At 52.5% G+C, this 12,096-nt stretch overlaps 1 protein-coding gene across 1 annotated transcript; it reads left to right on the top strand.

Moving 5' to 3' along the window:
* Positions 1 to 2,647: 2,647 nt before the first annotated feature.
* On the top strand, positions 2,648 to 10,232 carry LOC114196640 (large ribosomal subunit protein bL35m-like). Its single transcript, XM_088021985.1, has 4 exons — positions 2,648 to 2,688; positions 6,732 to 7,446; positions 9,643 to 9,882; positions 10,110 to 10,232. The coding sequence occupies exons 1-4, from the start codon at positions 2,648 to 2,650 to the stop codon at positions 10,230 to 10,232; spliced, it is 1,119 nt and encodes a 372-aa protein (XP_087878111.1).
* The last annotated feature ends 1,864 nt before the right edge of the window (positions 10,233 to 12,096 follow it).

Below are 12,096 nucleotides of genomic sequence, written 5' to 3'. Positions count from 1 at the left end.
CCTGAGACAGGGCTTCAGGGCTGGAGGCGTATTTGGGGGTTGGGCCCAAGAAGCACAAAGGAGGGAGTGGGGGAGATGAGGCAGGGAGCCTGCAAGAGAGGGTGCACTCGGGAGCGGGAGCCACCGTAAGAACCCTCTAGGGGCCCTGTAGTAGTTGGCTGCGCTGACCACAACAAAGCACCATGACCTGCGAGACTTAGAAGCAGCAGAAATTGATCTCTCACAGTCTGGAGGCCAGAAGTCCAACATCGAGGTGTCCAGCAGCATGAGGCGGTGCTCCAGCATCTGTCAAAGGAGACCAGCAGGGTTGGTAAGCGTCATTGTGAGCTCAGAAGCTTCCTAACGTCTCTGTTTCGTGTTTGCTGGGAGACGTTTCTCCATGAGTCTCTCACCTTTCTGAGGAGCTGGGCAGAGGTCATGACAGCTTTTCTTCTGACTGTCCTTTCTAGAGAGTTTTGGAACAAACGTCTTCACACATAGAGACATCATCCCCCCGCCCCCCAGGCAGAGGGCACATTTGCCTGCTGACCTACAGACTGAAAATAATGTCTCCTGGGGGACAAAGTTTGGGCCAGTTTACTTGCAGTCCCTTTAAAGGTTGGGGTGGCTAAGCTCGGGCTCTGCGGCGGTGACACAAACCAGCCGTGTGTGTGGCACCACCCCCCACCCCCGGGGCCCACCCCTGCATCGCCTTGGACTTGGGAGCAAAACTGGGTCCCATGCTGCCTGCTCGGCTGTGAGTCCCATGGTCCCCGGGGTCCAACCTGACGGTCACCCACAAAGTCTGGCTAACTCTATTAGCCTTCGCGCAGGCTAAAATCCCAGACCCACGATGGTCCTCATAACGCCAGCATTCACTCCCTGGGATGAACGATCAATGCCTTTCTTCTTTCTGAACAGGGCTTTCATGGGACCTCTGAGTTTTATTAGGAAGAGCTCCTTCTTCATTGCCTCCACAGAGATTTGTAATCTCCCTTTTGATTTCCTCTCCAATCAAATATTTATCTAAGAATATGTTTCTTAATTACCAGGAAATCGAGACTTTGTTGGCCATTGAATGTGATTAGGCAGCTGGGCCTAGAAATCTCTGCTTTCTGAAGTTGGCTAAAGACGTTGACTGATCCATGTTCATATATGTGAAAGGATGCACATACTCTGTTCAAGAGGTTATATACTTATTTTTATTATGTGCAGGTTTTGTGCTTTTTTAAGAACTTTTTATTTCAAAATCGTTTTAGAAGCACAATGGGTTTCAAAACTAGTATAGAGAGGTCCCATGTGGACTTCGACCAGCTCCCTTCAGGGACGATGCCCCACATAACCAGAGCGCATCTCTGTGCGGCACGGCTGTGATGTGGTTCACCGAACCATGGACACTGTTCGGGTCTCGGCAATGCTTCCATATACTCCTGTACGTTCCGTCACACGTGTGTGCTGGGTCACCAGCACAGCGAGGCTGCAGACCGCTCCATCCGGGGTCACCCCTCGGCAGCCCCAGCCTGCCCACCAAACCTCTGAATCTCATCCCACCTCTGTCAGTTAGACACGCCCAATGCTCTGAGACACAGATGTTAAATGAAGTTTCCCTAAGATTTAAATCCTTTTAACAAGTTATATATGATGTTCAATGCACAGGTTAGTTGAAAACTTTTATCTTTTTCACAAATTATGCCTTAAGTTAATTCATATGGTTCACCTTTCTCCGATGACTTCTTTTATCCTGAATTTCAGCTTCTCTGAAGGGAAAACATCCATTTCCATTCCTGTTTTCCTCTTCCTTGGCCCAGGCCCTCATTTTCAACCTCGTGTCGTCACCTGGAGTTAGACTGTGTAAAGAACATAAACTGGGGCTTACTTTCTGGGCTCTTTGCCTGTGTCTGGTTTGTTGGTTTGTTTGTTCATTAAAAACATTTTACTTTACTTAAAAAGTACTCATTTTGTTTTAAATAAAATAAATTTTTATTCATTTTATATTGATGTTTTCTATTTTTCTTCTCTGTGTTTTCAAATTGCTTTGGTTTGAAGAAGAAAAAAGATTTGTTCAAATCACTCTCCATTCCATTTTTTGTCTCTTTTTAAAATTTAAAAACTGAATCATAATCTTCCATTTAATAAGTGGTTATCTTTCCTTTCTTAGCTGATTGTCAGACACAAATCCCCATATCGAAAAGTAAGAGTCCACGACACCATGCGTTCTTCCTTCCTCCTGCCTGCCTGCCTGCCACCTGCCCTCCAAGGGCGGCTTCTGGAACACGCTAGCTTCTCCTCCTCGTCGGCCCTCAGGCCCACAATTCCCGATGCCCCTTTCTTCCCCCGATTGTACTTTGCAATCAGTTAGTTTTGTTTTAAAGCATCGTTAGTATTTTACCGGTAGGATAGACCTTTCCTGGGCATTTTTATTTAGCACTAATATTGCACGTATGCTGGCCTGCGCGTGCGTGTGTGCATGCATCTCTATATCCTGTTCACCACCGTTTCCTCCTCTTCTCCGCTTCATGCGTCCTCGGCTCCGTGGGTTCTCGGAGTCAAGTCTCAGGTATGTCCCTCTGGTGGGGCCATGTTTGCAAACACACGTTTACCCCCTGACTGGTGAATGGTGTTTTGGCCGGGCCGAGAGTTACCGGCCACAGGCCTCCATTCTCGGTAGATGGCCATGCCCCCCACTGTCTCCCAGCCTCAGACGTGCAGGTAGGGAGTCCTGGGCTACTTTGGTGCTATTGCTCTCTGTAGATAACTTGTTCTTTTGGTGGAGAAACTTGTAGGATTTTCTCCTTATTGTTAGAGACCAGTACTTTCATCAGGATATGATCAGGATGCATTTGTGTGTGTGCATGTGTGACCGTGTGTGCGCACGCATGTGTGTGCATGTGTGACCGTGAGTGTGCACATGTATGCACATGTGGCCATGTGTGTGCATGTGTGACTGTGTGTGTGCATGTGTGGCCGTGTGTGTGTGTGCGCACATGTGGCCGTGTGTGTGCATGGGTGACCGTGTGTGTGCACGTGTGCACATGTGGCCATGTGTGTGCATGTGTGACTGTGTGTGCGCACATGTGGCCATGTGTGCATGTGTGTGCATGTATGATCGTGTGTGTGCGCGTGTGTGCGCATGTGGCCGTGTGTGCGGGCATGTGTGTGGCCGTGTGTGCACACATGTGTGCGTGTGACCACGGAGGTGTGTGTGCATGTGTTGTGCTTGCATGCATCTGTTGTGCTTGCATGCATGTGTGCAAATGCATTGTGCATGTGTGCATGTGCATGTCCTGTGTACATGCATGTGTGTGGCTGTGCATTGTGCAAGTGCACTGTGTGTGAATGTGTGTGCAAGTACGTGTGTGCCTGCGTGTGCATGTATGCATGTGTGTGTGCAAGTACACGTGTTTGCCTGTGTGTGCATGCGTGTGCACATGCGTGTGCCTGCACACGGCTTTATCCTCATCCTTGCCTGGGACTCGATGAGCCTCTTCAGAATCCGGCCTCTCATCTCTCTTCAGTCGAGGGAAGTCTTTGACGCCGTGAATGTAATACTTCTCTGTGTCTTAACATCCTGGATCCTCTGTTAGTTTCCCATGAATTCTTTCTGCTTCTTTCCCGTCATGAGTTGTCTTCACTTTGACTCTGCCACAGGTCTTCCCGTTTAGGTTCTGGGCCAGTTCAGCAATTACAGCTTTCTTTCAGCTGCAGGACGGCTTCTCTCGGGTCTCATTTTAAACTCAAATGTGTTTTTGTTTTGTACTTATAAGGTTAGGGAGGAAAGTGTACTTTGAGAGGAAAAATACCCCTTCACAGTGAAGGGGGTTGTGGTGGTTACAATGTCCGTGGCACTGTTTACGGCTCTCGGAGAGGTGAACGGGGACCCGAGAAGATCCGGCCTCGGCACCTTCCTGTCTCCCGTCACAGCCGCTCAGACCCTTCGCCCTGCAGTCCCTTCTTCCAGAACAGACTCCGCCTGAGTCCCATTTGCTCAGTCTGCCTATCACAGCACAATCCTGCCCTGTCCTCCGATGGTTTTCTGCTGCCTGCCTTCCCTGTCTGCTCTGTCCTTTCCACGGCGCCCCTCTGCAGACACATCCTCAGGTTCCCCCACCTACCCCTGCTCACCCCCAGCCCCCACAGCCCCGTCTTCTCCTGGGGTCCCCATCCTGCCCGCTCCTCACCCCGGCTGCTCTTGCATGCAGCCCTATGGAAACACGCCTCTGAACCAGGAGCAAAGCATGCTTTCCATGGAGCCCGGCGACGGCTACCTGGCCCCACCAGGCCCCACCTGGCCCCACCAGGCCGCACCTGGCCACTATCAGACCCTCAGCAGGGCTGCTGGGACAAGACTCCCACACCTTTCTGATCTCCAGCAAGGGCATGAACAGGAAGTTCTGAGACAGGCTTTTCACACTGGTCTCACCAGCACTGGGTTTCTTAGCATCACCTTTGAGAATCCGGTGACACTAAGAAAACTCTCCTGGGATGCACGGCATTTCAGAGGGCTCTCGGACTCCCCGGAGTGTAACCCTGGGCCCGGGCAGCATCGGAGTTGGACCTGCCAGCTCAACAGCAAGTGTGAGCGGAAGACACACAAACCTAACATATCCTATGGCCGAGTAGAGCTGCTTTAAAAAAAGCAATAGGTGTTTGAAGAGTAAACTATTTCAGTGATTTTTGTTGGTGTAAGTCATAATGAGGCAAAATAGGACTTTTAGAAAACAAAATGTTTTACAAATCTGTGTTCTCCCCCATGTGTTTACCCTGGGGATACCAATGAGTGTTTTTCTCAGTGCCCTTGACTGGATATTATATAAAATAACAGACAGGAATAGAACTCTGTTGATCTTCCATAAAGCCTGAAATAACATTGGCCTTAGAAGTAGGAGGTGCTTTGCTTTATCTTTAAAAATACCCACTGTATTTTTTTTACCTATACTCTGCAAAACTTAAAAATTCTTTCTGTTGGAGAAGTAATTTTTGAAAAAGAACAGAGGCAGATACCAACAAATAAATATTTGTTGATGTAATCAGTTGTCTGCCATATCTTATGTGGGGGCAGCAAAATCAATCTTACATGAAATTTTTGTTTTATAAGCGGCTTCATCCATTTGGATGTAAAGGGATACGTTTTTCATTGCCTCATTTCCTGTTCTTTTGATTTACTCCAGAAAACCAGTGCATCAAATGAATTATGGAACCCAATCTTTAAAGCCACAAATTACTGAAAACAGAGATGTCCCTAGGGAACAAGGCCTGTGGGTTTGTCCAAGCACTAAATTTCATCACAATTCCGCCTGGACTGTGAGCCCATTTGTCAGGGATGAGAAGCCTTACTCCCCACAGAAAAATTTCTGGCAGAGGGGGTCCTCTGGGCTCAAGGAAATGGACTAGACATGAAGGCAGTAAAGTAAAACATGGGTTCAAAGAAGAGTTAAGGAAATAAGCTGGACTAAGGAGCCCAGTAGAAAAGCAGCCAGTCACAAGGGTTACCAAGGAAGGCAGGAAGCCTAGAGAGACAGAGGTTAGGCTCGCGGGGACTGGCCCATGAAACGTGCACCTGGGAGCTGAGTATTTTCAGTGTAAGGCTAAAGGTGATCTAGAAGCAAAGGGTGCAGAGAAGGAAGCACATCGAATGAAGAAAAATAATACGCATATGTGTTTCCATAGCAACATTATTTATTACTCTGGGAAGCTGGGGAATTATCATATGTTTGGTAAATGAGAGCAGCAACTTTGTAGATCATCGTGGCACCAGTGAGCGGGCACACGTGAAGAGTACGCAACACGCATAGGTAAAATAAAGCCAGAATCGTTTCTGCGACAACCATCCCCGAACCCCTTCAGAAGGGCGGAAGGGGCTGCGAGGAGTTTTTTCCCTGATGCTGCCCGTTTCCACGGTGGGAGAACGGCACCGGTGTTTCCCGGGGTGGAAGGGTGACCACCTGGACCTGCAGGGCTCAGCTCTGCTAATTCTATAAAGGACCATACTTGTTCTGGGGCTAACTTCCGTGCTTCTGCCCCCACTCACTCGGCCTGTGGGGCCCCGGGCCCTGTGCATCTCAGCTCTCCGCCACGGGCTGCCCCGCTGGCTCCCACAGTGGGCGCGCACACACAGACCCCCGAGGCGGGAGGGGGGCTCTCTGTCCCCACCACCCCTCCACCTGGCACGGGCTGCTTGCTCCGCCTTCCGCCTGTCGCCACACTCCCAAAGCAAGCCCTCTGCAGCCGTGCCCAGGCCCCAGAGGGCTGAGCCCCAGGCTCGGGGTAGCGTCCTCAGAGCCCCTGAGCTGCCCGCAGCCTGGTGCCCCCCCTCCCCCACCGTGTGGCCGTCCCGGTCCCGTTCAGCAAGGCTTTCCCCCACTTCCCATTCTGAGAGCCCAACCTCTCGCTTGCTTCTCCCAGGCCTGGCAGCAGAGCCCCCCACAGGTTTGCCCTGAAACCTCAGCACACTTTGCCTCGGTGGCCCCCCAATGCCTCATATTTGACAGCGGTTCCTTGGACTAAATTGCATCTGTTCAAACCAGCGCGGCTTCGGTTCTCCTGCTGGGACCCTGGCTGACACCGGAGTCTGAAGAGAGGATCGGCCTGTCGGAGCCGGCGAGAGAGGACGTAGGAGGGAGGAAAGTCCAGGCCACATTAGGAGGCAAGAAAGAGGCACGGGGATCAGCCCCCTGGGAAAGTCATTAAGCAAAAAAGAAACAGGAGAGCAGAAAGGGTGTTAAACAACAAAGTAACTCACACGCTTGTTGCAGACAGAAGGAAGACGGTATTCGGGGAACCCCTGGGAAAGGTGGAGGAGGGGGACAGAGACCACACCCAACTCCAGGGGCGGCAAGGCTGGGTGGGGACTCATACCAAGGAGCAGGTGCGGTCAGTGGTTCAAAGTTCCAGGAGGGGGGTGGCAAGGTGGCAGTCGCTGCCTTTGCTCGTGCCGCGAGGGCAGCATCAGGAGTCTTCCAGCCCCTGAACATTTGGGGGTCTTCAGCCTATCGAAACTGTGTCCGGAATGCCTGTCTCAGCTCTGCGCTGTCCACCCGACATTTTAGTTCTCTTCAGACACCAATTGTTTCCTCTGCTCCCGGACTTAGCACATGTGTCAGAAACCTGACATGTGGGCATACTACAGCAATCCTCAACAGAGCGGCCCCCTTGCTTCCAAATCTCCTGAAGCTACCAGTCAGAACTGTAACGTACTTCAGTTCACGGAAAGGGAAAAGAAAGACCGTGAAAGCTGTTGCCTATAGGTTTCTTCGACTTCATTCTGGCCTGTGGCTGAGGAGGAAGTCTGGTTATAAGAAAAAATTATGGAAAAAGACAGCTGCAAGAAAAAGGCGCTTGAGGGAATTTGTGTTCTGCAATAAAACCCAGAGTAAGCTCTTAGATAAAATGACGACGTCTTTCTGGAAGAGGCGAAACTGGTATGCTGACGATCCTTATCAGAAGTACCATGATCGGACAAACCTGAAAGTACAGATCAGAAATTTTATGACTTCCTTGCTATTGAAGATGTATCTTCGTGTATATGATGTCATTGCAAAATGGAATAAGTACAAAACTTGATGTAAATTGTGCCAGTTGGTCTGGAAACACACAGTTCCAACATTAAACTTACTAAAGTTTTAACAAAAAAAAAAAAAAAACAAAGTCCCTAGGAGGACACGTGAGGGCCGCGGGGGGGGCTCTTCTGCCGGTAGGCCCCCCAAGACACAATATGGGAGCGAGGGATGAGGGATTCAATCCCATATCAAGGCTGGGACTTTCCCTAAACTGACCTCACAGGGCTCTTGTTAAAACTGGACTGAACAGGCCAAGAGCAGAGCCCAAGGTCGGGGACTAATCAGAAAGAGGAGACCGCCTACATTAACGTTGGTCAGGGGAGAGTGCCCTCGTCGAAGGAACATGGGGTGTGCCCGTGCAGGGGTGCGGCCACCAGGAGACACCGCAAACGACACTCATCCCCTGACCCATTCCCAATGCCGCGGGAGCAGAGTGACCACCTCAACCGTCCCCCAGAGTGTGGTATCAGCATGTGCAATGCCCTTTGCTCCCCGAGGACCAGCACCACTGGAATGCTGCTTCACCCTGGCACACTTCTGCACACATGGGGTCTGCCCACCCTGCTCCCGATGCTTTAGTCCTGCAAGGGGTTCACCGAGCAACCCCAGACCCCAGACAGCGCTCGTGTCTTGAGCGCTCAAGGGAGCAGGAGGGCCCGGGGGAGGGGCAGCATCAGCCCCTGCTCTTCTTACCTGGGAGCACCCGACCCTCAGGCCTTCAGGATCCCCACCAGGACGGGGATCCTGTGCCTCTGGGGGACGTGCACAGAGAGGGCTATTCCAGGCCCGGAGTTAATGAACCCCGGCTCTGTAAGTGCACCCTTCCGAGCGGGAATGTTTGGGGCGTGCTTGCCTCTCTGGGTGTCTGTGTCCCCTAAAGACCTGGCGGGGAGGTGTTGGTAAGAGCACACTGGTGCAGGATGGAGTCTGATAGAGCATTTGTGTGAATCAAGTCAAATCTCAACACTTCACAGAGATTGTGTTGATGCCACAGGCTGGGGGTGCTCGGCCCTGCCCTCAGCGAACTGCCAGAAAAGCAACCCCAGAGAGGCAGCGACAGACGCTCTGCCGGCCTCCAGCTCTGCTGGTAGAGTAACGGAGCCCACGCTGCAAACAGGGCACTGGGGCACCCCAAAACAAAGGGTCCGCCGGCGCCTCCCCATCAACCCCCTCCAGGCAAAGCAGGAGCGGGCCGAGAATCTGCTGGTGGTTGGGGGCTCGTTTGGAAGGGTGCTGAGGACCTTTCTCTTCCCACCACACAGAGGAAGTGTGTGCTTCACCCCACCCAAGCAAGAGGGAGCTTAAGGGGACCCCCTCAGAACTTCCCGCAGCTCCCGGAGCTGCTGGGGTGCAGAGCCAGGTTCCTGAGCGGCCTACAGCGGCCTTGGGACAAGCTGACGCCGGAGTGTGGCCGGACCGGAGCTGGACAAGGACCCAGAATCCAGACTCGGATACCCTCAACGGGGCCACCTGGGCCCCGGGCCTCTGGACGGGGGTGTGACACCAAAAGCAGGGTCTGTGGGGGTCCCCTGATGCTCAGGGCAGGGTCCCAGCCGCGGGAGGCTCTGTGCACAGCAGGGAGCTGCAGGGGGCAGCCCTGTGGGGGTGTCTCGGAAGGAAGCCCCAAGCACTGGCCCCTGGCGGAGACGCTGACCCTGCCCCCCCCACCATCACCTGCCGTCTCCCTGATGCAGGAGCTGAGGCAGCACAAGCCCGCGGGGCCACAAGGAGATCCGAGAAGATCTGGGGGCAGGTAACAAGACACCAAACAGCCTACTCAAGTCCTGGGCGGAGGCGAGCACTGAGCTGGGCACAGGAGGACTGTAAAACCGACGGTAAAATCAACGTTAGAGAAGGCACTGGGACCTTTTCATACCCCAAATGCGATTCTCTGTTTACTACCTAGAAAGGACCAGAAAAGCTTTGCCTTCTGCCCCAGACCTCCTCCACAGCGCTTCCCGGACGCCCGCAAAGAACACGTGGACACGTCTCTTCAAAGCGGCCTGTGGAGAGACAGAATAAAGATGCTTTCTGTTTTCAGCCTGCGGAGGCCAGCTTATTAATACACGGGGGGCACGGGGGGCACAGGGGCACCCTTCTGCATCAGGAATGTTCTGGCACGTGGGGAGTCAGCGGCCAGAGCATGGAGCCCGGGGGCGAGAAGCGGCCTGGCAACGGCGACGGGGAGGGCGCACCCCCCCCCCGGCCACCCGGTGGCAGGGCTGGGGGGCTGCAGGGAGACGGCCACCCTGCGCCCGGGCTTCCCCCGCAGACCCCAGGGGACCGCAGGGCTGGCGGCGAGCCTTGGACGCCCACCCCACGACCGCTGCATTTCTCTGCCTTAGCGGTAAGCTGGCGCTCCGGTTTGCTTCACTGGTCCCGCCCAGGCCTCCGCGCAGTCAAGTTCTCGTTCCCCGTCCCCCCCGCCGCCCCGCTCCCGCAAAGTGTGGGTCCAGACCGCGACAGTGTTGCTGCAGACCAGTCGCCACCTCCCCGGAACGCTCTGCTCCACCTCGGCCGGAAACAACCTACCTCCGCTTGCGTCTCCTGCCCATCAGTCCAACACTGACACAGGTTTTGGGGGACGACCGCAGGCCAAACCACACGTGGGCCGGCGGCCAGGAGGGCCGGGAGGGGCGCCTGGCCGTTGCCCTGCCAGTGCTGGCCCCTCGCAGCTGTTGGCCCGAGACGCGGTGACCGCACGCCCCTCCGGGGCCACCGGCTGCCCTTCACTTGCCCCCCGTGGGCTAGTGCTTTGGGAGGGCAGCCTGGCTTGTGGGGAGGAGGCCCCGGAGCCGGTGGCGGCAACATGCGTCTTAGTGGATTCGTCACAATGGCCGAACTTCTGAACGAGCTGATAGGACAGGTGAAGCTGTCGAGCTAGGGGCTAGCGCCCTGATTTTCTTTTTTGGAAGAAACTCAAGCTATGTGGACAATTTCCATAACGAGGATATACCAGAGCTAAGATGTTTGATACCCATTTTTACTAAGGAATTTATTAGTAACCCAGCTGTCCAAAGCCCTTAATAGGATTTTAAATTCATTCTTTTTGGCACATTAAAATTATTATCGTGGTGCCTGTATATCTTAGATCTTAATAATTGTTAGTGTTCTGTCTTCAAAATAATATTTACTGTTACAAAACAATAGGAGCGTTCGGCTCAGGTGCATGCATTGCCATCCCAAGGCCAACAGCCATCGGGCTCAGCTCCCCAGGAATGCAATGGACCCCTCATACCCCAGACCATGGGCCAGGTGACTGAAGTAATTGATACCCACCCTGCTCCCCCCGCCCCAGAATGCACCACTATGCTGGTTATGTGCTCGGCTTTAGAACAGGGGCTTTCAAATATTTTTATTCATGAAAACTATTATAGCCTTGCATATTTTTAATTTGACATCTAAAAGTTTTTTCTGTAAGTTACAATAGTTGCAAAGGATGTAATTTCAGTTTGCTATCAACAGTGATCTAGAAATGAACCCACATGACCCTTTGAATGGTCTCCAGTGGTATCCACACCCCATAACAAACTCGCCCCACCTTTATCCACTCAAAATACACTGACAAATTCTTCTTTAAAAGTCTGTCATTTTACATTTTACTTCCTTTCCCCTTAAAATTGTATTTTTCATATGGTATCTCCACAGAATTTATCTAAGTGAAATGTTACCTTTATATTAAATGGACTTATTACTCATTCTAGCATACTTCTCTGCAGATAAAATACGTATATAAATAGAAATATGTCTGTTTTACGATGTGATCATAAAGCTCTAAGCGTCAAGCACGCTCACTCTGTGCGCTGTGAGCATCTGTCACTATGGGCTACTGTTGGTGTGCCCAGTGTCCAGGGCAGAGGGGAAGGACGGCAGAACATCCTGGAGACTGTCCCCGAGAGGGGTTACAAGAGATAGCAGTGCCTTTTTGGAACCCGGGCTTTCAAGTGGGGGCGGCCCCACATCCCTATCTGTGTGGGTCTGGTCTCTTCATGCTTGAACTGTCCCTTGGGGCTCCAGGCCACAGGCCCCGAACCTCTGCCTGGACCGCGTCCCGTGAAGGCAGGGCCTGCCTCCGCCCCGTGGCTGGATGTGTCCCTGCCCGTGTCTGGTGTGTGGCCCTGGCACTCTCAGGAGTGGAAGGACGTAGCTGAGCCTAAGTAGCTGAGCCTAAGATGATCCCCTGGTGGGCACAACAAGTACTGATTCCATCACAGTCAGAAATGGCCATAGAGGACTTAGGTGCCAGAAAGAACTTCGGTTAAACAGACAAATGACTTGAAAGACTGAAACTCATAAAGCCCATTCGAGAAGAAATCTTCTGAATAGCCTTATATCTATTAAACTGAATTCATATTAAAAATCTTCAAACAAAGGAAAAGTCCCTGGCAACACAGTGAGAATTCTTTTTTTAAAAAAAGATTTTGTTTATTTGACGGAGAGACACACAGCGGGAGAGGGAACACAAGCAGGGGGCGTGAGAGAGGGAGAAGCAGGCTTCCCGCCGAGCAGGGAGCCCGACGCGGGGCTCGACCCCAGGACCCCGGGACCATGACCTGAGCCG

This window comes from Eumetopias jubatus, unplaced genomic scaffold, assembly GCF_037043125.1.
Source record: "Eumetopias jubatus isolate StellerSeaLion01/CBP00866 unplaced genomic scaffold, mEumJub1_p1.0 scaffold_3, whole genome shotgun sequence".
Lineage (NCBI taxonomy): Eukaryota > Metazoa > Chordata > Mammalia > Carnivora > Otariidae > Eumetopias > Eumetopias jubatus.
Note: the sequence above shows the minus strand (reverse complement) of the source record. Positions and strands in the feature narration are given on the sequence as shown.